The sequence below is a fragment of the Aspergillus neoniger genome (assembly GCF_003184625.1).
Source record: "Aspergillus neoniger CBS 115656 unplaced genomic scaffold BO87scaffold_23, whole genome shotgun sequence".
Lineage (NCBI taxonomy): Eukaryota > Fungi > Ascomycota > Eurotiomycetes > Eurotiales > Aspergillaceae > Aspergillus > Aspergillus neoniger.
Genome location: NW_020291151.1, coordinates 604,846 through 626,254, shown reverse-complemented (window position 1 = coordinate 626,254; position 21,409 = coordinate 604,846). Strand labels below are relative to the sequence as shown.

General features: G+C 49.1%; 7 protein-coding genes across 7 annotated transcripts; 3 read left to right on the top strand and 4 right to left on the bottom strand.

Moving 5' to 3' along the window:
* Window positions 1–1,006: 1,006 nt before the first annotated feature.
* BO87DRAFT_106272 (uncharacterized protein) lies at window positions 1,007–2,469 on the bottom strand. Its single transcript, XM_025617826.1, has 4 exons — window positions 2,229–2,469; window positions 1,486–2,153; window positions 1,334–1,412; window positions 1,007–1,271 (listed from the first exon to the last, which is right to left on the bottom strand). Exons 2-3 carry the CDS (start codon window positions 2,129–2,131, stop codon window positions 1,345–1,347), a joined length of 714 nt encoding a protein of 237 aa, XP_025478184.1. The 5' UTR covers window positions 2,132–2,153; window positions 2,229–2,469; the 3' UTR covers window positions 1,007–1,271; window positions 1,334–1,344.
* Window positions 2,470–3,064: 595 nt separating this feature from the next.
* On the top strand, window positions 3,065–7,512 carry BO87DRAFT_338459 (DUF3433 domain-containing protein). Its single transcript, XM_025620591.1, has 3 exons — window positions 3,065–3,489; window positions 3,575–5,428; window positions 5,478–7,512. Exons 1-3 carry the CDS (start codon window positions 3,354–3,356, stop codon window positions 7,310–7,312), a joined length of 3,825 nt encoding a protein of 1,274 aa, XP_025478183.1. The 5' UTR covers window positions 3,065–3,353; the 3' UTR covers window positions 7,313–7,512.
* Window positions 7,513–7,582: 70 nt separating this feature from the next.
* On the top strand, window positions 7,583–8,912 carry BO87DRAFT_338455 (ketopantoate reductase family protein). The gene is made up of 5 exons (XM_025620590.1): window positions 7,583–7,669; window positions 7,723–7,816; window positions 7,872–7,926; window positions 7,983–8,182; window positions 8,242–8,912. The coding sequence occupies exons 1-5, from the start codon at window positions 7,629–7,631 to the stop codon at window positions 8,818–8,820; spliced, it is 969 nt and encodes a 322-aa protein (XP_025478182.1). The 5' UTR covers window positions 7,583–7,628; the 3' UTR covers window positions 8,821–8,912.
* Window positions 8,913–10,258: 1,346 nt separating this feature from the next.
* Window positions 10,259–11,365, bottom strand: BO87DRAFT_460580 (uncharacterized protein). The gene is made up of 4 exons (XM_025629021.1): window positions 11,300–11,365; window positions 10,952–11,229; window positions 10,814–10,892; window positions 10,259–10,760 (listed from the first exon to the last, which is right to left on the bottom strand). The coding sequence occupies exons 2-4, from the start codon at window positions 10,979–10,981 to the stop codon at window positions 10,432–10,434; spliced, it is 438 nt and encodes a 145-aa protein (XP_025478181.1). The 5' UTR covers window positions 10,982–11,229; window positions 11,300–11,365; the 3' UTR covers window positions 10,259–10,431.
* A 2,725-nt stretch (window positions 11,366–14,090) lies between these two features.
* Window positions 14,091–15,491, bottom strand: BO87DRAFT_398556 (uncharacterized protein; the record flags this gene model as incomplete). Its single annotated transcript, XM_025625378.1, has 3 exons — window positions 14,091–14,314; window positions 14,375–14,680; window positions 14,840–15,491. The coding sequence occupies 3 exons, from the start codon at window positions 15,489–15,491 to the stop codon at window positions 14,091–14,093; spliced, it is 1,182 nt and encodes a 393-aa protein (XP_025478180.1).
* A 1,949-nt stretch (window positions 15,492–17,440) lies between these two features.
* BO87DRAFT_312632 (uncharacterized protein) lies at window positions 17,441–18,732 on the bottom strand (the record flags this gene model as incomplete). The annotated part of the gene is made up of 3 exons (XM_025619587.1): window positions 17,441–18,069; window positions 18,126–18,348; window positions 18,412–18,732. The coding sequence occupies 3 exons, from the start codon at window positions 18,730–18,732 to the stop codon at window positions 17,441–17,443; spliced, it is 1,173 nt and encodes a 390-aa protein (XP_025478179.1).
* A 737-nt stretch (window positions 18,733–19,469) lies between these two features.
* On the top strand, window positions 19,470–21,409 carry BO87DRAFT_427690 (Hsp70 family protein; the record flags this gene model as incomplete). Its single annotated transcript, XM_025627420.1, has 8 exons — window positions 19,470–19,886; window positions 19,976–20,020; window positions 20,094–20,163; window positions 20,222–20,517; window positions 20,577–20,611; window positions 20,733–20,898; window positions 20,977–21,106; window positions 21,195–21,409. 8 exons carry the CDS (start codon window positions 19,470–19,472, stop codon window positions 21,407–21,409), a joined length of 1,374 nt encoding a protein of 457 aa, XP_025478178.1.

Here is a 21,409-nt window from a genome sequence, read left to right as displayed (position 1 = left end):
CCGGAGTGTATGACAAGACCTTGGCTTATTTTAGCGTACTTGTTTCAGCTGAGCATAGCCACTGGATTCCTTGTCCTCGGGTCTGTGCTCTTTCATGGCATCCTGACCGGGTCCATAATATAGCTGTGCCACATGCAAAAGCCACATCTCAGGTGCTGCACTGGCTCTTCATATCATGTGAAGTGGGTCCCTGACCTCAATGGACATAGTAACCTGAGAATGTTTTTTAGAAGGTTTGACTCCTACCTATTCTGGGCCTGGCCAGCTACCCCTTGAAGTGTTTCACTATTGTTATTGTATTAAACAAATGTCAGCGTCTGAATGCCACGCTATGTGTGGGAATTGGTAAATCAACATCATTTCCATACGAATCACGGTGGTACTAACTTTGCAGATGCTCCACAGGTTAAAGTAACAAGAAGTCAAAAAAACACGGTCAACATTCTAAATTACCAATGCATAAGAGAACGCAAGGCCGCGTATATTATAAAAGACAATACTTTGAGTGAACAAGTAACAAATGTGAGAGAAATAAATGCAAGGACAGATTGCTGGTCTAAATGATATCACTTCTCCCACCGGCAAACCCGAGAATAAGGCTGGCAACTCGACACCGGTCCAAGCGGGCTACCCCAGCTTGTTCCTGGATGATGAGCACCAATTGACAAATCACTCCTCATTGCCTTTTCCTTTTTCACTGCGCGCAATTCATCTGAGCACCATGACATGAGGTCAGGCGATACTGCCCGAGAGACAGCTTGACGTCCCGGTTGTTGAGGGGAGCCATCGAAGAACGCGGTAGCCTTGTTCTCTGTCTTTTTCTTTTCCGGTAGTATCGTCGAAATTTCTGCGGTCTCATTCAAGGAAGCGTCATTGTTTTGCTCCGCAGAAGACACCATCATGGACTCATATATATATAACATTAGAGGCACGCTGCAATCTGTCCGATAAATATCCTTGAGCCTCGAGTTGAGCATCCTATCCTTATCCCACATTACTATCCCATACTTATATGTTCCGAGATCCTCCCTAAATGCCGCACGGCATGTTCGAACGCTTAAACTAGAAAGGCACGCCTGTGCCAGATTGGGGTTAGGTACTGGAGAGCGACCGCGCTCACGGAAAATACCGGCAATTCCTTTCTCCATGCTTGTATTGCAGAGTCTCCATGTTATCGGGAGTACGCCCTCCGTAACTGGTAGGTACACGTGTGAGTAACTTGGATCGAGTGCTCGGCGAGCCAGTAACAGCATGGAAGCTTGATGGCAATCCTAGAAGAGCCGAAGATACATCAGACCAGGTAAGAGCAAAGAATTGAAATAAGGGAGCATACCGTAGCGTGTCTCACATGCTTCTTTGACCACTGACTGGCCCCCTCATTATAATATCGAAGATATCCAACGCGGGAGAGTCTTCGAATCGGGCCCTTAGTAACTAACAACCATTTAGAGTCCAAGCCGATACCGCTAGGAGTGTGCAACTTACATTTGATGTCACCAAAATAAGCGCTCACGATGTAGAGCTGCTCCAGGTCAATGCAGTTTAACAATAGCTTCCCAGCCACAGACGTCACCAGGGATTCGAAAGTACAGCTTCTACTGAAGTACTCATAGTCCTTCAGCCTAACAAAGCAATTCAGGCATGCTTGCCGTATAACCAGGTGAGCGTAGAATGATCGGGCTATGCGGGCCCATTCATTTCGCGATAAGGGAACACAAACCTCTGTCTCTCCGAACGAGTTGTGGAACTCTTCCAGCGCCTTCTTGCTGTAATAGTCTATGAAAAAGGAGAGATGTCTGTGGACGAAGAGTGATTCCTTCATTACAGATAGATCCCAACTCCATTTGCGGAGCTTCTCCGTGGGATTCCCCAATCGCTTTCTAATTAGCTTGTGGTATTCAATCACATCCCCGTGCGGGGACTTGGCGATATCTAGGGTGAGTATGGCATATGGTAGTATCTCGGGCGTGATGGTAGTATACAGGCAAGACTTCGATACAGGTGCCTCATACCCCTCGTAAGCCAGATAGAATGGCCGACAGCTGCGAATGGCAGAGAGTAGAGAGTCGATATCAAGGTAACCGAGGATGATCTGGCGAGTTTCGAGCGATAGAAAATGGATTGATGACATTTTGTGGCAGCGTCTCTATATTCTGTGCGAGATGTTACTTAACAGTTAGATGTAAATGAACTGATTAGTGAGGATGCATGCGAGTGTAGGAGCTGACCTAATTTAGGTCAAATATCAAGTTACCCTGAGGAATGACTGCTACTTTTACAGAATTCGAAACGCTGAGAAGTTGAAGATGATCTAGTACTGCCAAATGTCCTTATCACCTATATATATATATATATATATATATATATCGCAGTGCTAGGAGACGAATATCGTGGAGGCACCTTCGATAATCTGGTTGTTGCTTAATAATATCACAGTGTTCATCTTTAGAGCCATGTGACAATACTGACTTGACAAAGACAAGATACAGTCATACCAAGAAACATGATGCGTTGTGTCTTTTTCGATACCAATTTCTTATTCCTCACGTGACTATTTCCACGAAGGGTTCAAGTGGATCCTCAGGACCAGAAAGTGGATATTTGGGCCCGAGTCCAGACAGTCAAAGCCGAATTCTTCCCTTCCATTGTGGGTTCCCAGCGTGGTGCGGTCAGCCCACTTCTGCCCACTCTCAACAAAGCCCCAAGACCCTACATCGGGAACCCTGCGCTCGCTAGTCCCGAAGAGGTGCCCTGTCTAGCCCGCTATTCGCCAGATTGGCCCAGACGGTGGTCGATGCCTAGCCGATTGGGTTTAGTGCCTGAGCCCTTACCCAGAGTATAGCCCCCACCCAGCAGTCCCTGACGAACCAATGGAGTTTACATTTCAGACCCTGTCAGATTCTGATTGGGGGAGAGACGGCTGCTGTGCGGTCTGTGATGGGCCAATGGGTGGGGAGTCACCAGCCTAAACGGGCAAAACGGCAAACATTTATTCAGTGAACAGCCAACTTAGTATTACTTAGTACTAAGTCCCTCCCCCCCCCTGCCGCAGCCCGTGACCCCCACCGACTACGCAAATCAAGAATTGCCGGCGAGATTCAAACGTCGATCGTCATCCTCGCGGCCTCTTCTCGCCGTTCCTCTCTTTCCTCACTCCGCCTGCTTCTCCTCCCCCTCCTCGTCCTTCTTCCTCTCTCTCCTTTCGCTTCTTTTCCCCCTCTCAATCCCCTACATCGCGTTCGTCACGTCGCTAGGAAGGTTATTGGCAGCTTCGACCATGTCCTTTCCGTTTGTCTGTCGCATCACCCATCTCCAGAGATGAACCCGTTCCGTGGCCCCGTCGACTTCCCTCCATGAGCCATCCCTTGGGCGATGACACAGCATCCGGTCCGCCTCCGACACCGCCGTTTGCCCCCAAAAGAGCATGCCCCTCAAGCATGTTCGGAGGCCTGGAAAAGAGTCTGTCCGATGTCCGGCTGTATATCTCCCGTAAGTCTAATACTGCCCATCGCATGCTCCTCTACTGGCTATCTACACGTCTTCCAGCAGGACTGACCCAGTTTCATGCCTTTAGAGCATCTTGGCCTCATCCGCGCCAGCCTGCATAATGGAAAACCCACTGCTTCGGGGGGATGGCGGCCTGTTGCCCTGCGTCCCGCATACCTCTGTTGGATTGCTGCGATCATGTTTGCGATGCTGATCACGCTCGAGATACTTCGCCGGTATAGCGATCAGTATGGAGGTCTATACTTTTTCCCAGACACCGATACCGTGTCTGACGCCCAGTCGTTCGCCTACAACTATCTTCCCATCATTGCTGCCCTCATTCTTGTCACCCTGTGGACCTTCATCGATTATGATGTTCTTCGCCTCGAGCCATACTTCCAAATTTCTCGCCCGGAGGGTGCGCCGGCATCGGTTCTCTTCATCAATTACAACTTCGGCCAGTCCTTTCTTACGCCGCTCACCTCGGCCAAACGAGGCCATTGGGTCGTATTGCTCGTGTCTGTCGCTACCCTGCTCATCCGCGTGCTCCTTCCAGCTCTGCAAAGCACCCTTCTCGAACTCCGTGAAATCACCGTAGTGAGCAACGAGAACATCAAGACTTGGCCCCAGCTGCTGGACCTACATACCCAGGCTGTATGGATCAAGGCGCAGAAAAGCAATGACACCCTGGCTCTGGACTCCGTTCTTACTGCTCGTGACAACCTGCATAGCTCTCAGTCCTCCAGCTACGCAGTAGCACCCGTCGAAATCAGCATGGAAGACCGGCGGGAAAGTACGGTTTGGACGCTCAATCAAACCATCTACTGGTCTCAAATGGAGTGTCGCAACATTGTAGCACATGACCACCTATCTGTTTCCATCAATGACACATCGAGCGATCCACCTATTCTCTCGTGGGATGTAACGGGCGTGCAGCTGCAGGATATCCCCGGGACGAACGAGACATGCACATTAGACTTTCACTACAGCAATATTTTCTTTCCGACAACCGATTACTTGCAGGTACGGTACTGGGAGCCCGTGTGGAACAATCAGTCGCAACCTGTCTACAGCCGTAGAAAGTCCTTTACCACTCGTGGCTGCGATGATCCCTATGATTTATATGGTGTCGTCATCTCGGTCAATGCCACGGTGGCCGGAGCGAATAGCATCAGTCAGTTGGGCTCCGAGTTCACTTCATCTGCCGGCATCTTTGGCTGCAAGGTTGAATATCGACAGGCGGAGGCCAAGGTCTCCATGCATGCTAACAGCTCAATCACAAACATCTATGGATACTCTGATACCGAACGGGGGTTGGGAACAGACCAGCTCAATATTGACGCTTTCCAGGATCTCCTGGCCCAGCGAGCACCATATACGGGCGACATGCTGTTTATCGAATTGAATGAGACGACCGGTGATACGACAGTCACAGAGTTGCCTGTGATTAGCCAGGACCTGGGCGACCTCGAGCCGCTTCTGGTATTGGATGCATCGACCGTCATGACGACGGACGAATTCGAGAGCAAGGTCAAACGAAGTGTAGCGGAGACGTTTGTGCTTACAATGAGTCGGCTCTTTAACCCCGACCAGAACCCGACCAATGCACCGGCCCAACGGGAGTCCACGCAAGTTGCCATTGCAGTTGTGTCGTTCGCCTCGTTGTTTTCTGAGGTGATCTTGGCAATCGCCATCTGTCTCACCATGTCTCTCCTCTACTTTTACGGAACCCGACCCAACATCCTACAGAGTGACCCGAGCTCTATCGGTGCTATGTGTAGCATGTTGACTGATGTCTTCACACCTTACAACATCCTTGCGAATCCTCAACCTGAATTCCACCAATTCTCGACACGGCAGCTACGTCAAGTCTTGCGAAACTGTTGGCTTCGATGGCAACAGGGACCAACGGGACCCCGACTCGAGATCATAACTGCAGACGGTCAGTCCATATACTCCAAGCCCTGTGGACTTCAAGCTAATTAGAGCAGGTTCCCCGGTCACTCTCAGTGAGCAACTGCGGACACGTGTCGACCCAATGCCGCATTTTTTGGTAATACCCATCTTCATCATCGAATTTCTTCTCCTCGCTGCCGTCATCGCTGTGATGGGAGTGACGGCAGCCACACTTGCCCACGACGGGAGTTTTCAACATCTCTCCCAGTCCAGTTCCAGTTTACTGCAGGCCATAACTTCCTTTCTCCCATCTGTTGTCGCATCTTCCGTGGCGGCTCTATGCAACTCGATCCTTCGCAACATCAGCATTCTAGAGCCGTGGGTCCACCTTCAGCGCGGCATGGTGGCCGCTCAAACGTCGCTGTCTATGAATTATGCGTCACAGAATCCTTGGTCGATCTTACGAAAAGCCATCCGGAATCGGCATACCCTTCTAAGCCTCGTCTCACTTGCCTGCATCGCCAACATCCTGCTGACTGTTGTTGCCGGTGGTCTGTTCACGCAGAGACTGACGGAGTCCTATCTCCCGTCAACATCTCTTTACGTCAATTACAGCCACTCCCATTTCCTACGGACAGACTTCGCTCCGGACTTCACGGAGTTTGATCTGATCCAGAACAGCGCCACTAGCGGTGTACCATTATTGCCATGGATGTCTGCGAACCATTCATTTGCTCCGATCAAGAACACCGACTCGGACCCTGACCTGATGTACGGGGCGACCACGCTCGGAATCGGTAGTGATCTGGACTGCAAAACCTTGGAGACATCCCAGAACTTGAGAGAAGACGACCAGGATACCTTTTTTGTCTATCGACCGTCGCGTGATGTCAGCCGGCAGTGTAGGGTTAACATGACGTCGCTCGTACGCCCCAGCGACGCCATTGCCCTCTCCATCCACTTTCTTTCTCCGGTGGCGGACACGGACACCGATTTGTGTCAGATGTCGACGGTGCTGGTGGTTGGACGGTGGAATTATACCTCGGAGTCACCTTTCACCGATGACAACACCATTGCGCTCCAATGTGAACCACATGTGCAACTTCAAAATTTCTCCGTGACCTTTGACCGACGGGGTCAGATATCCGACATAGACCCGATTCCTGGTACGGAAACCACGTCAGGAACCATGTATGAAAATGCGACGATGGCTCTTGGCCAATTTAACAAGGTCTTTGCCGCCATCCCTCAGAGCTTCGTGGGGGAGGAACCGGGACGGAACCGGTCTTATGTTTCGTCATATGACTGGGCAGGGTTTCTCGTGGCCCGTCTTTACCGGCAGCACGAGAAGATTGTTCCGCTCAACGCCTTGGAATTGATGACACAGTCGCAGGTTGTGTATCAGTGGGTATGGAGCACCTACTTCACGATCTGGCGAAACATGTATCTGGTGCCTTTGGATGAGGTGGTGTCGGCCGGTAATGCCACGGAGATCTCCAATACGTGGACCATGGTCCCGTCGGTGCCCTCGCTGGCCATGGCGCTGGTGATCATTGCGCTAGACACGCTGGTCGTGTTAGTCGTCTTCGGCACCCGACGCGGTCGGTTTCGCGGGCCCCGGATGCCACGATCCATTGGAGCGATCATTCCCTGGGTTGCGCACAGCCGCATGCTGGGTGACTTTCGCAACACCTATTCTTGGACCAATGAGCAGCGGCGAGAGCATCTGACTCGGCTGGACAAGCGATATGGGTTTCGGATGTTCCTACAGGCGGATGGGCGGTGGCGGTATGCTGTCGACGAAGAGGCGGTTGGGCTGGTCGACAAACCACCAGATGGAGGAACTGACGCGGCGAAAGGGCCGGAAGTGATCGAGATGCAGCCCATTGGAGAGTCGAGATTTGAGCCTGGGCCCGATCATCATGAGTGATGCGATATGATTACGGATGTACTATTATACCACAAAAATTTGGCGAACGGGATAGACCGGGGTGGTTCGGAGTTTTGCATCATGTACATAGATCTGAAAAGAAATTTTGACTTTATCCTATTTATGCAGCATCTTACTGGGTTCAACAGCCTTTTCAACTTTCCCGACGAGTTCGGACTTGTTCCGAGCGGGGAAGCACCCCCGCATTTGTTATAGCTTGGCTCTACTACTACTACTGTCACTACTATTACTCCTCTTATTTGCCTGTCAGTCAGTCCAGTCTCTAATTCAGTTTATTTTCAATCATTTGTTGCTCATGGCCAGCCAGGTTGATGTCCTTCTCTATGGGCTAGGGGCGTATGCAATCTCCTCCAATTCTCTGCCTGGCGATGAATCTAACTGAATCGCAGCATTGGCTCTTTCTACGCCTTTATTCTGCATCGTAGTAACAAAGTTCGTCTTACCGTGGTTGCCCGGTCCAACTACGCAGCCGTCAAAGAGAATGTGAGTCTCTTTCAGTGGCTTTCGAACAAAACCCCATAAACTCACTACCACACAGGGCATCCTTCTGAAAAGTGCCAATCACGGCGAGCATCGATTCTATCCAGACCACGGTAACTGCTCCCTCACGCAGTCACAACCAGCATCACCAACTAACCCGATCGCAAAGTGGTCCGCTCGCCTTCAGAACTCACCCACCCAGTCGACTATGTTGTCTGCACCAACAAGGCCATTGACCCAGCCGGCGCCGTCCATTCGCTAGCACCGGCAATTGGCAAGGACACCACAATCGTAATTATCCAGAACGGCGTGGGAAACGAAGAGCCATTCCGCGAGGCTTACCCATCCTGCAGTATCATCTCCTGCGTTGTATGTCTATTCCCCAATCCTCAACGTCTTCAACAGCCAACCCCACTGACCTCGCCCAGACATGGGTCGGAGCATCCCAGCCCACCCCAGGCACCGTCATCCACACCACATCCGAAGACACCGAACTCGGCCTTTACCCGAACCCCAACGTTCCAGATGCTGTGGAGGCTGAGCGTCTCAACACCTTCACTGGCCTCCTCGCCGCAGGTCAGACTCGTCACACGGTGCACGACGACATCCAACCCACCCGCTGGTCCAAAGTCATCTGGAACTGTGCCTGGAACACCCTGACGACCCTGACCGCTTTGGACACGCAAGCATTCTTGCAATCCTCTGCTGATGCCATTCCCTTCACGCGACGACTCATGAGCGAGGCCGCAGCTGTGGCTCGTGCTGCGGGTGTTCCTCTTCCGGATGATCTGATCGACACCCAACTGGCACGAATTCAAGGTCTGGGGGCAGTCCGAACGAGTATGCAGATCGACCGGGAGAATAACCGGCCGATGGAGATTGAGGTGATTGTGGGTACACCAGTGCGTAAGGGGCGAGAGTTGGGGGTTCCTACGCCGGTGTTGGAGACACTGTATGTACTGTTGCGGGCTGTTGATGGGGAGACGCGTCGGGTGCAGAAGATTTGAGCGATGAACTCTTCGGTAGTCTGTGGATAGAGATAGACGAGTAAATTCCTACAAAGTAGAGGTGTCTCATGGCTATAGTTGATGTATACGCCTACATATTCAGATATCCTTCTCGATAAGGTATTTATCTAGGATATTGTCACATATTCATTGACAAGTGGTCTTTCACTACAGTCATTCAGTTCATCTCACGTACTTATGATCTTACTGTTCACTCTCCAAATTAGTCTTCTCGTATTCACACTACGTCTAGCAGTTATATAAAGCTCCCTTCTCCTCCGCTCACGTCTGCTTTCCCTTTCATTGTACTCGGCCATCAAAGAATATTCTGTTAGATCCAAAAGACCAGACAATATGAATTGTTTCAAAAGAATATTAGTTCAATAATATACTACACTCATACTCCGTATATCTTTTCCTCGAAATCCTTGACTCTACGGAGAACAGTTGAAAAGTGTCTCTACTAACATCACAGCCAGCACATAGTCAAGATCAGAACTACCTTGATTGTTCTGTGCTCGGCACTTATCAACCCAGCCACTGTGCTTCCTTTCCATGATCCGCTGCGCATATAGCTGATCTGCTACAAAGGGGGCTAGCCATCAAGCAACTCCCTTGACATATGAATATAGCTCTCATCTGATATCGATGGGAATGCAATATTATTGACATCTATTTTTTTTCAGGTAGAACAAGTCATTTGGATGAATTATATCCTAAAAGTGACCATGTCAGAAGATACCAGGTACAAACCTGATATCGAGACCTACATCTGATACAATCCACAATACATTCAATCCTACATTAATAGGCTATACTACTTTAGTTCTGTCTCGTCATGACCCATTCAAACAAGTGGCTATCAACATCGTCACTCCATAACCCTCTGCCACCTTGGGGCATTCCCAAAAGCAAAGGCAAGCGTGCAATGCTGCAAATAACGGGCCCTCAGAGAGACGCCAAGGGTAACAAAGAGTCCGAGAAAAGGGCAGCGGAAATAGAGATAACAAAGGAACCCGATGCCGACCTGTGCTAGGGACGAGGCCTGTGAATGCATGGAGCCACAACAAAGAATAGAGACTGTCAACGGAGAGGGGTTTTCCATTGGTTTGCTATAGTGGCTGGCCACTTTGGATGCGAATGTTTCAGCAAGAAACTAACGGGTAGAGGAGCGGTTGTGGGTATTGTGCCATAATTACAGGAAGTAGCGTAAAACGAGGTCGTGATAATGGACTATTCTTATTAATGTCAGATCTGAGTAACTGATACAATGTCTACTTTGACTTCTTTGTTTAGCAGATCAAACATACATATTCATCCTATGTGGAATATTGTCGTCTGGCTTTAGTAGTCTAAATCAATATAAATAAATTCCTTCGATTCTGCTTATAATCATACCGAGGAACCCAGGGTGTTGGAATTGAAATCATTGATGGCTCATGAGACGTTTCGAGCAGCGGGTTGTTATTTCATTCAAACATTAGACTGATTGTATGAGTTTAGTCCTTCAGCTATTCGTGTTGTTCTTCAAAGAAAACATATTCCACATCGGTGTTTCCTCCCTTAACCCAGCGCCCAATACTTAACAGAGAGATATTGACCTGGAATCAATCACGATCTTTCCTCCTTGATTTTTTCCATGACCATAGACTTAGTCTCTGTCTTAACAAAGACGATATCCGGTTCGATATCCCGCTTCACAGTTACCAATTTAGAAGGAGAGACGGGTGCATCCTTATCATCCAACTTGGTCTTCTTAGCCGAACGCTTGTGAAAAATGCAAGCGATATCAGGCTGTCGCTTCTTGGGTATACTAGACGGAGTAGTAGTTGAGGTCGACTTGTTACCCGAGCTGCCGGCAGTGCTCTTGGTGGGACTGGAGTTGTTCGCCTGACGCTTGAGCTTTGTTATCTGCTGTTCGATCGCACATGCAGTGCAATCTGTCTGGATTAGCTTTGGTGTAAATATGGATTTATACTAGGGTTCAAGGTACCGCTGCCCATGTGGGTGGCAAGTCGTTCGTAATCTAGCTTGAGCTTCCCACGCATCTGCTCCAATACACCGACCAAGAGCTTTCATTTGTCAGTTGTGTCTGTCATAGATTGTGTATGTGTAGGGTCTGCTCGCTTACCTTGGCGTTGGCTTCGTAGGTCCAATACATGGTCCGATGAAGTTGTGCGGTGAGAGGTAGAAGGTGTTGGTAATTAGCTTAGAAGATGGGATTATGTGACGACTTTGGTGTGTTAGATGGGAATAGAAGGGGGTAACAGCTCAATTATAACAAGTATTGCACCTCGTGATAAGAATGTTGTCATCAGTGAATGCTCAGTGTTGTGAATGTTGGTCTGAGTGGTATGCAAAATGCAAGGCTGGTCGCAGTAATGCTTTGGAGTTCCTAGTCAGGCATCTCTATACAAGAAATTAAACATACGAGAGGTAAGCAAGCTGTAGATCGTCATGATATGCATATGGCTCTTACGTCTGGTGATACTGGCATGGATGGTGAGATGATAAGCATCAACAAGTGCCTGGATGCCAATCATTGATGCCCCTTTCACCAGGCATACATTTGAACACGTTGACCCGATCAGGAAAGGCTCCTGTTCTCGCGGTCGCTTACACCGCCTCCTACTATAATTCGCGTATCTTGCAGAATACTCACCGCCTATAAAGCCCATCATGCCTTAGGCAAAAGTTGTGGTCGAAATTACATGTGCTTCGGTAAGGATCCCTAGTCTACATATCCGCCTTTGCTCATTTCCTCGACAGACAAAAGACTGAAATTAATTCAAACATACGAATTGAACATCCTGGCTAAGACTGCACCTACTGCTATCCGCGACCGCGCGACCGCAGTCATGTGATCATTTCTATGATTACACGATGCTGGAGAAAGGTCTCAAAGCACGTGATAAGTTGCAAAGGTCACTTGACCCTTTGCGAGCAGTCAAATGAATCCCACGTACTTACACGTGACGGTAAGCACCACCATTGCGAACAAGTAGAGTCTTTCGACCCTTTCAGAGATACAAATCAGTCATGTTATACGTAGTCCATAAGAAGCTGGTGACCCTCACTAGTTAGGCAAGAAATCCAAAGGATGTTTGATCTATATGCCAATGCCGGTTGTTCCTTGATTAGCCACCTAAAAATAATACTGTTTGTATTGGTAATTATACACTAGGGGCAGATAACATTACTTTACGGCACGTGACTGGCAAGACCATTCATAGCAGGTTAAAGGCAACCGAAATAATCAAAGATACTTGGTATTTTCTCGTATTTCCCGACCATAATACTACGCCATCCCTAAGTCATACATGGTAAAAATTCGTAGAACGCTGGGCATACCTGCTACGTAGAGACAAAGAAAAAAACAAATGATGTATAATCGCTCACAGATATGCGCATTTCGCCAACTTGTGAAGGATGAACTTGGTAGCCAGTTCGGTAATCTGACTGTAACTGATGGGTTGACCTGAAAAGTTGATACGTGACTGGCGGAGTAAAATAATGGGAGAAATACAGTCAACGGAGCTACTTTTACGGTCTAGCCGATCTGCACTCAACCACGTGATGGGAGTATGTACCTGTGCTTACAGCGAGTTACTGACAACTACCTTCTCGCGTGTTGTGAACAAAGTGTAAACATCTATATCGGCATGTGGGATATCCATAATCAAGCTGGACTTCCGGCCCAAGAGTCTGGCCTTCACTTCGTCTCTGTGCAAAGATCGACAATATTGCTAAGGTTGCACAACGTCAGGGCATTTCGTCGTGTCATGTGAGGCACCGAAAACTGGCTCATCTCCGACGAGGTAGAGTAGCATCATCAGCCTTTGCTACAGATTTGGCTTTTTCTCTTCTCATGATTGCTACAGGGCTCGAATCAGAAAGCTTTCAGACTCTGAAACACACTTGCAGTGATGACGGCACGCTGGAAAGCTTACTATCAATATCCGAACACTGTTCTCACGATAGGGGTAACATCCCACAACCCACAATGTAACCCTAGTGTCATCAGGAAATGAACAACGATACACATCATGTCAATACGACCGGGCGACGGTCTCGTTTGTGATGGAAGTAACCTGCATGGGTTGATTCTTGATGCCACAAGCCGAAAGATCAAGCAGTCCGAAGAAGCAAACGCCGAAGCCGCGGAAACGGAAAGGGGCCGGATGATCGACCTGTTAACAGTGGACGTCAGCATGGCGTTACGCGTCTCGGGAAAGTCTGGACCAGCAGCTTATCGTCAAAAAGCCTTCTCCACGGAGTAATTTCACCTAGCACCGGGACTCTCAGTCGCGGAAGTCGGACCTAGTCAGCGACCATTTCCCATTGGCCTTCCGACCGCGAGAAGCAGCACCCAAGTGCCATTCACAAGGTAGTACCGGCATCAAACCAAAGGTTTGCGCCACCATTCAGGCTACAGTGTGAGAGATACGAGGTTCATCGACTCTTACGTGCCCTGAGAGGCTAAGCCAGATCATATCGCAGAAGTGGTGGCAGTTTTAAGGCGCTCGTATTCAAGGCAAGAGGCAATATGGCGTAAGCCGTGCGGAAAGGAACGGGAACTTCCAGTAACGTACAGGGATGAAGCAGAGCTTGTTCAAAGGCCAGAACTATCCATTGAGAAATGGTCACCAGGGCCAAGATTCGTCTCCCTCATGAGTTGGGCAGCAATCCACGTAACCCTGACAATTGAATGTTCCCAGACCACAGTGGATTGCAGCCACACCGAATCCTGGCAAACGGAGCAAGTTGCATAACGATATGAATGATCTGTTCGATGTATCTACGAGCAAATGCTAGGCATTGCTCCTCCCCGTTCGATCTCTTTATTCTCCGACGAGCCCACGTCATTTGTTGCACAATGCTTAATGAATGGTAAGTAGCGATCAGGCCGTACGAGGGTGGGGAGATTGGAGATACCGGACCGGTGTTCCTGCGCACCGTTCAAATGAGACATTCGGGCGGAATCAAAATGATGGGTCAACTCACCTCGCTGCTCGTTTGTCGGAGGGATAATCTGAAAGGTGCTTAGTGAAACGAGCCGTACAGCCGCAAGAAAGTTTGCATTTAGTATCTGAAGCTAACTATTACCGAGGGCGGGAGAAATGAGAGTTTTGGGGGGGGATATAGTGATGGAAATCTAATAATAATAATAATGATGACGATAATAACAATAATAATAGAGAGGAAGAGAATAGAGAGGCACAGATTGAAAGTACAGATTGAAAGAACAAAATAGAGGTAGAAGAGATCAGTCATTCCCATGCCTTAATTACCATTACGTGACCCCGTCCCGAAGCTGTATCCCCCAAATGCGTCTGCTTCAAGGCTTCCGGGTTTACCCTTCCTTCATCATTGTCGGCAGCTTCGATGCCTGGATCCCCTTCTAGGGATTCCGCCTTTTCGCTTCCGCTGGTCTGTTCTGCCAGCACTACTGTAGCCTTCTCAACAATGGTGCTTATAGAATCGTAGTCAGAAGCTACGTTAGGCACCATATGTGAATAGACAATGCCCTGCCGTACTACAAGTATTATTTCACGGCCATTCATTGTGGACTTGTCGCTACTACTTTCCGGATCATAGCCGAGGAAGGTCATGTAGTCGCTCTCACAGTCATACAACGGTCCAAGTTCTGGCAGAAGTTGAATCGCAAAATGACCACCCAAATATGCTTCACAGGTAAGCATCACAGTGCTGGCTTGTTTGAAAACACCAATGAGATGATTTCGCCGCTCGAGGGCCTCATCCTTCTTCAAGGGCCCCCTGAGTAACAGGCTGAGTGGCTCACTAGCCAGAACCTCATCAACCAGAAAGGGTGCGCGAGCCGTGAGACGGTTGGCATTCTCTTGTCCAAAGCTTAGATCGCCATTTGTGTGCTCATTCGTTGTCGAATTAGCCAGTCGATGCGTTTGTTGTTTCCAGAGGGTTGCAAACGTTGGGTTAGCTAGACGTCTGTCAGTCAGCTTTCAGCAGTGATCAGGACTGGGATCAAAGTAGGACTCACTCTTGAAGAACCGCTGATAGAGATAATGCAGCTTTGTTGGGAAACATTTGTCTTCTCCCTGGTCTGCGAGATCCACCTTCCCGTCAAGGTACCAAAATGGGTTCGAAAAGATCTTCTCCATGATGAACTTGTTGATGAGGGTCTCAGCGAAGAGAGTTCCAAGGCGCTTGTGAACGGTAGCTGGCAATTGTTCTTGCAGGATAGTCCAATCCTTCTTGACACAATACCCCTCCAGACTGGCGATGATGAGATTTGTTTTTGCGCTTGGTAAACTCCCGACGTCGTTGTTTACAAAGTAGAGGATCCAAGAAGTAAGTCGGATCCTCAACCTCTGATATCTTTGTCGGATTTGTGGCGGCTCCAAATCCCAGCCCTCACTTCCAGTATTCAAAAGACGCTCTGCGGATCTGACTCTAGCCAGGTATTGATCCCTGGTTAGAAAGTCATACGCGTAGAGAGGGTGTAATTGGTCGTCCAGCTCCTGTCTCGCAGTGCTGGGGATGGTTATCTCAGTGTCCTCCGGCATCTCGAGTTCTTCGCAGGCCTCTGTGTTCGCGGGAGTTCCAAGTTCGTCAGGCACATCAGTAATTGGGGGCATCTTGGTAGTTTCGGGCGTCTTAGTGTCCCCCGGGGTTTCGATGTTTCTAGGCATTTCAGCGTTTTCAAGGGTCCTAGGAGCTTTCGGAGACGAGATCTCTTGGGAGAGGCCGTCAAAGTTGGAAGATGAGAAATTCTCCTGTGCTTGTTGCCGAGCCCTGTATTGGGCCCTTGTGCACACCATAGTACAACTTATGAGAGTGAGAGCCTAGATAGATACCAGAAATTAGATAAGGGAAAGACAAAACGTTAAGCGAGGGGTAAGTTGTCAGAAAGTCAGAAAGTGATAGGGTGGTAAGGAGAGTCGAGGCCAGAAAGTCCCTTTCTTTTTCCCGTAATGACAGCTTTTTCTTTTGTTCGGAAAAGCTGAAAGGCCAAAATATCCCGGAGTGTTGCCCTGCAGTCATCCGTTCCTCGTCCGCTCCTCGTATTCCGACCGGGCTTAGGGTTCCATGGCTGATTGCAATTCGAGGCAGCGAGAACAAAGCAGGGGAATCTGCCGTCTGTCTGTCTCTTTATTTCTTTCCCCTCCCTACCCTTATACCTTCCCGCCTCAGTACAAGTCAAGTCTTTCTTGTCTTTCTCTCTCTTTGGACTCTTGTCTGTTACCCCATCCCTTACCCCAGTTCCAAAACTCCAATCATACTGTGACCCATTGTTTTACTCCTTCCCCCCCCCCCCCCCCCCCCCCCCCCCCTTTCCTTACCAAAGCTCCCCACCCATCCTTGTGTGAAGATGTCTGCTGCAGCAGCTGAGAAAAAGCTAATTTTTGGCATTGATATTGGCACCACTGAGACCCGTAAGATCTTTATCATACTACCTTCTGTGACTCTCTGCCCCAGTTAACGTCTCGTGGTCGGGTGTAGGGATAATGCACACCGAATCGAATCCCCAACGAATGTTGAGGCCTCTGATCAGTTCATTCACCATCGACCAAACAACTGCTTTCCCTACCACTATTGGGTATGAGAACAACTGGAATCGGAACGTTGTCTGGGGTCCAAAGACCGGGGCCAGCGGGTATACTGTTTATCCTTGGCTCAAACTTCACCTTTACAGCCCCAATCATCACATTCTACAAGAGCTCAGCCGGTCCAACATCCCAACCCTACCAAACCGGATAACTCTAGATCTTAACTCCTTGAGTTCACACTCCAGATTATTTCATCATTAAGACTGCTGGCGTGCCCATAGACTACCTTCCCATTCGTACTTTTTTTTACAGTCAGTCAGGCACATAATTTGGATTGGGTAACCAAAGCCCTTTGTGTTCCAAGAAGAATAAAAATGTTTTAGTCTCATCATCGTAGGTACATGCACTGAATCTCACCATAGCTGGTAGACCATCAAGCAACTCATTAAGACAGTCGACTTTCCCTGTAGGTCCTTCAATCAATCCATTTAGCTATTCCTCCTACGGTAACGTACAGGGATGAAGCACAGCTTGTTCCAAGGCCAGGCCCATCCATCCAGAAATCGTCCACAGAGTCAACATTCGTCTCATGTGTTGGGCAGTAATCCGCATAAACCCGACGATTTGGATGATTTCAGAGTGAAGTGATTATAGCCACAGTGGACCTGGCAAACGGACCGGGTTGCACAATAATACGAATCATTTGTTCAATGGATCAGCGAGGGAATGGCTGGACTTTATTCCTCCTCATCCTATATTTCACCCTCCAACGTGCCCATGTCATTGGTCACACAAGGAATTTGACTGGCGATAAATTTAGCAAGCTATACGAGGCTGGAGAGAATGGTAATGCTGGACTGTTGCTGCCGCTCAGCCTCCAGATGAGACATTCGGGCGGGATTAAGATCATCGGTCAACTCATGAGTGCCCGTTTGTTGGAAGGCTACTCCTTCAATGATGGTGAGTGAAATGAGTTGTAAAATAACAGGGATGATTTCATTCTGTTTTTATTAACATCCATGGAACCAAGCATGAAGAGAAAGACTGGAAAACTGGAAAGAAAAAGGAAAAAGCCGATTCGTCACCAATAATCAGAACATCTCCGACGTGTTGACACAGACCTCCCCCTCCTCAAAACGTGTAGCTCGCATGATGATCCTTCTTTCGGCTGTGGTACTTTCCTTGGCCTCATCCCCTTTGTCCAGCACAACACTAGCCTTAGAAACAATAGCGGCCATGGACTTGTAGGGGGAATCTAGCTCGCTAGGCGCACTATCAGTGTACATGATAGTTGGCCGTACGACCAGAAGTATTTTACGACCCTCAAAGTCCCTCTCATCTACAATATCACCATTGCAGAGGTTGAAGATCATGTAGGAACTACCGCATTGGTACAACGGTCCTAGCTCCGACAATCGCTTCATCTTGAAGTGACCCCCCACCCCCGTTTCACAAAGCTTCATGAGACCTAGCGAAGCTTCAAAGATCTCAATAAGCTCTTTTCTCCGCTTAGCCACCTGATTCCGGCCCAGGCGCTTTTTCAGGAGTAGACCGATTGGCTCACTGGCCAGCATCTCATCAGCCAGGGATGGCGCGCAGGCTAGAAGACGCTTGGCATTGTCCCGCCCAAAGCTCAGGTCGCCTGGTGCTTTGACAGGGTCTGTTGAGTTGGCCAGTCGATGGGTTTGCTCTTTCCATAGCGTTGCGAGGTTTGGGTTGGCTGAACACATATCAGTCAGTCCCATCTACCAAATTCTGTGTTAAGGGACAACTCACTATCGAAGAACCGTTTGTAGAGGTACTGAAGCTTCGAGGCAAAGCGCTTGTCTTCGGCTTGATCCGTAGAACTTGTTTTCCCATCAAGATACTGAAACGAGTTTGAGAAAACATTTTCCATGATCGCCTTATGGATCAGGGCCTCAGCGAAGTGGTCTGCAAGACTCCGACGAGGTGGTAGCAATCCTTGGAGAACTGTCCAGTCTTCCTGGACACAATACCCCTTTAGGGCAGCAATGACAATGTTCATTTCTTTTCTTGATATTTTCCCAGCATCCGCCATCACCCAATTACCCATCCATCCAACAACACGCATGGCCAATTTGTAAAAACGTTCCCCAATCTCTTGGAAGCTAATCATCCATGTCCCACCACCCGCGTTGACGAAACGTTGGTATTCTTCGACCCCATGGGCGTATCCTTCCTTCCTTGAGAGGACTGCTAAATGCTCCGTTTCTGAAACATTGTCCTCCTCCTCTGACAGAGAGGCCGCAGGATTTGGGGCCTCGTCTGCGTTCGTGAGACATTCGGCTGGACCAGGTGGAGAGCTTTGCTCAGGGGAGCTTTTAAGGTTGGAGGACGAAGGCTGCGCTTGCGTTTGTTCCATGACTCTTGTGTGAGCTCTAGTACACACCATAGTATGCTTGTTAACGATGGATGAATTGTGGACACGAAATGAATCTGGGAAGGGAGAAGTGTTTGAGGTCAAGTGAGGGAGAATCGTGGGGAGACACACTGAAGGGATAGGCTCTGGTAAATAACGGGAAGACAGGCCGCTTTGTTCTGGGGGGCTGAAAGGTGGCCCTGCAGTCATCCGCTCTTCATCCTTTACTCGTATCCTGCTAAATTTAGGGTTCAATGGCTGCTTATGATTTGTGAACCATTGCAGCTGCCCGGCCCGGATCCCGTCTCTCTTTATTGCTCCTCCCTAACCTTCCTCTCTCCTTTCATTGACCGTTTTGCAAGGTCCTGTCCAAGATTTTATGATTAGCCTTCATTGATTCTATATATCTCCCATTCAGCATTCATCTCTATTCACGTCATACCACGGAATTCCCTTCAATCGTCCTGTCTGCATCCCACCATAGTTGAAGACTCTTTCAAACTCGATCATCTTCGCCATGCAATCACCTTCAATGAAAAAAAAACTGATTGTTGGGGTTGATTTTGGAACGGAGAAAACCTGTAAGACCCTCTTCAAAATCACACATGATGAATATCCCTCTTTTAACGAATCACACATCGAATATAGGTGTGTCGTACGCTTTCTGGAACCAAAGGCGATCTAGCACGCCCGACATCATCAGGCCCTTGGTCATCGAACACAAGCATATTTTTCCAACCATGCTGGCATACCTTCAAGACAGGAGTGTAACATGGGGCCAAGATGCACGAAGCAGAAAGGATCCGGTCTTCAAGTGGCTCAAATTATTCCTCTACGACCCGGAGCACCCCATCCTGCGCGAGACCCCGAATCCAGCATTGCCAGACGGTGTTTCATCCGAGCAGCTTGTTTCCGACTATCTTCGTCAACTCTATACAGAGATACAGAATTTGATTGTCTCTCCACGTCATTCGGCCGCACTCGGGACCGATTTTTGGTTTAGCCAGCCAGCTAGCTGGTCTGCCGACAACCAGAAAGTTTTTGCTAAAGCAGTGCGAGACGCAGGCTTCGGGTCCAAAGAAGCTGACAATCTTTTTTTCCTTACCGAAGCAGAAGCTGCTGCTCTATATTTCACACATCAGAAGGAATCTCAAGCGGTCAGTGAAAAGCCTCCCAAACCCCACCACCCTAGTTTCTTTCCCCTCCACATGGCCGATCAGCTAACTAGTGTTGACTCGTGAAGCAGGAAGATGACCGTATTCCAGTATGCGACATCGGTGGAGGAACCACCGTAAGTGCCCGAGCCCCTACGGGGATGTCATTGGCTATTTTCGTCGGCTACAAACTGACTCGACTGCCGGAAGGATGTCGGTGCTTTTCATATTCAGGGGACCGGGTCAAATACCGTGTACGAACCACTGGGAAGACCGTCAGGTATGTATCGTCTTTGAAGCCAGTTTGGCATTTCAGGGCAATAGCTAACCCTTTTCAGGGGTTAATCTCGGTGTCGCAGCATTGGATGCTGCGATCCGTCAACACATGAAGGAGCTGCCCCCGCACATCTTTGGGCTCGTTAGGCCGCTGAACGAGGCCCTCCTGGACAGAATTTGTGACCTCAAGTGCCGATTCCATGGCACTGAGGAGGATCCCATCCAGATTGATGAGACTGGCGTAATCACCGTTCCCCCAGATGTGCTGAAGGATTCCCTGAACTCCACGGTGGTCAATATTATCGACCTGATAATGGCCAACATCGTTCCACCGCGCCCACTAGAGCCACCAGTCCCGGTATGCTTTCCTGCACCTACCAACTATCAATCAGTACAAGCTGACAGTCTTTTCACTAGGCTGTCTTCCTCACGGGTGGTGGGAGTCGGGTACCGTACTTGGTCGAGCAGATACGACAGAGATTGCAGCATACGGTTACCCTACATCGATTGGACACATACGAGCAAGTTTGAATATACCCATTGATGCCAGACTGTGAGCTAACTGTTATATAGGTCTGAATCAGTGTCCTGGGGAGCGACTTATCGAGGGATCCTCGGCAGGGCGATCTCCCGCCTGTATTTTGACGCAAGCTACGGTCTGCAAGCTGCGGAGGGGGCTATCATCCGTGACGGGAGCATCAACCGAGAGCAATCCTCCCCGCACTGGATAATTCGCAAGGTCTGTATCGACGTGCTTCATCTCGCCCGAGCAAGGTGATCTCAACCCAGACTGACACCTCCGTGAATGATTCTCCAGGACCACGCAGTTGAAAGTCAGCACCAGAATGAGCTTTTTTTCGACATTCATTATCGTGCTGGAAATGCGCCCATAACCATCATAAATCTCCTTCGACATAGAGCCGAGTTCCCTGATGCTAATAATGGTGGTGAGTATGTTGGGCTTTCGTTTTGCCCGTCTCTGAACATCGTATTTGGTCTGCGCGCGTCTCGCTAATATCGCAAATGAAACAACAGAATCCGAACGGATGCCACCACTCAGTTTCCACCTGCAGAAGTTGAACCTCTCTTGCCTGATGCGCGTAGGTAATGAGTACAGCGTGAGAGTGCAGATCACGTGGGAAGTCAGATACTCGGAGAGACAGGCCATTGTTAAATTCACGGCCCGGTCGCAGAACGCACTACTTGGTGAGCAGGAAGTACTTCTGGATGGATGCCGTTTGGTAGAGTGA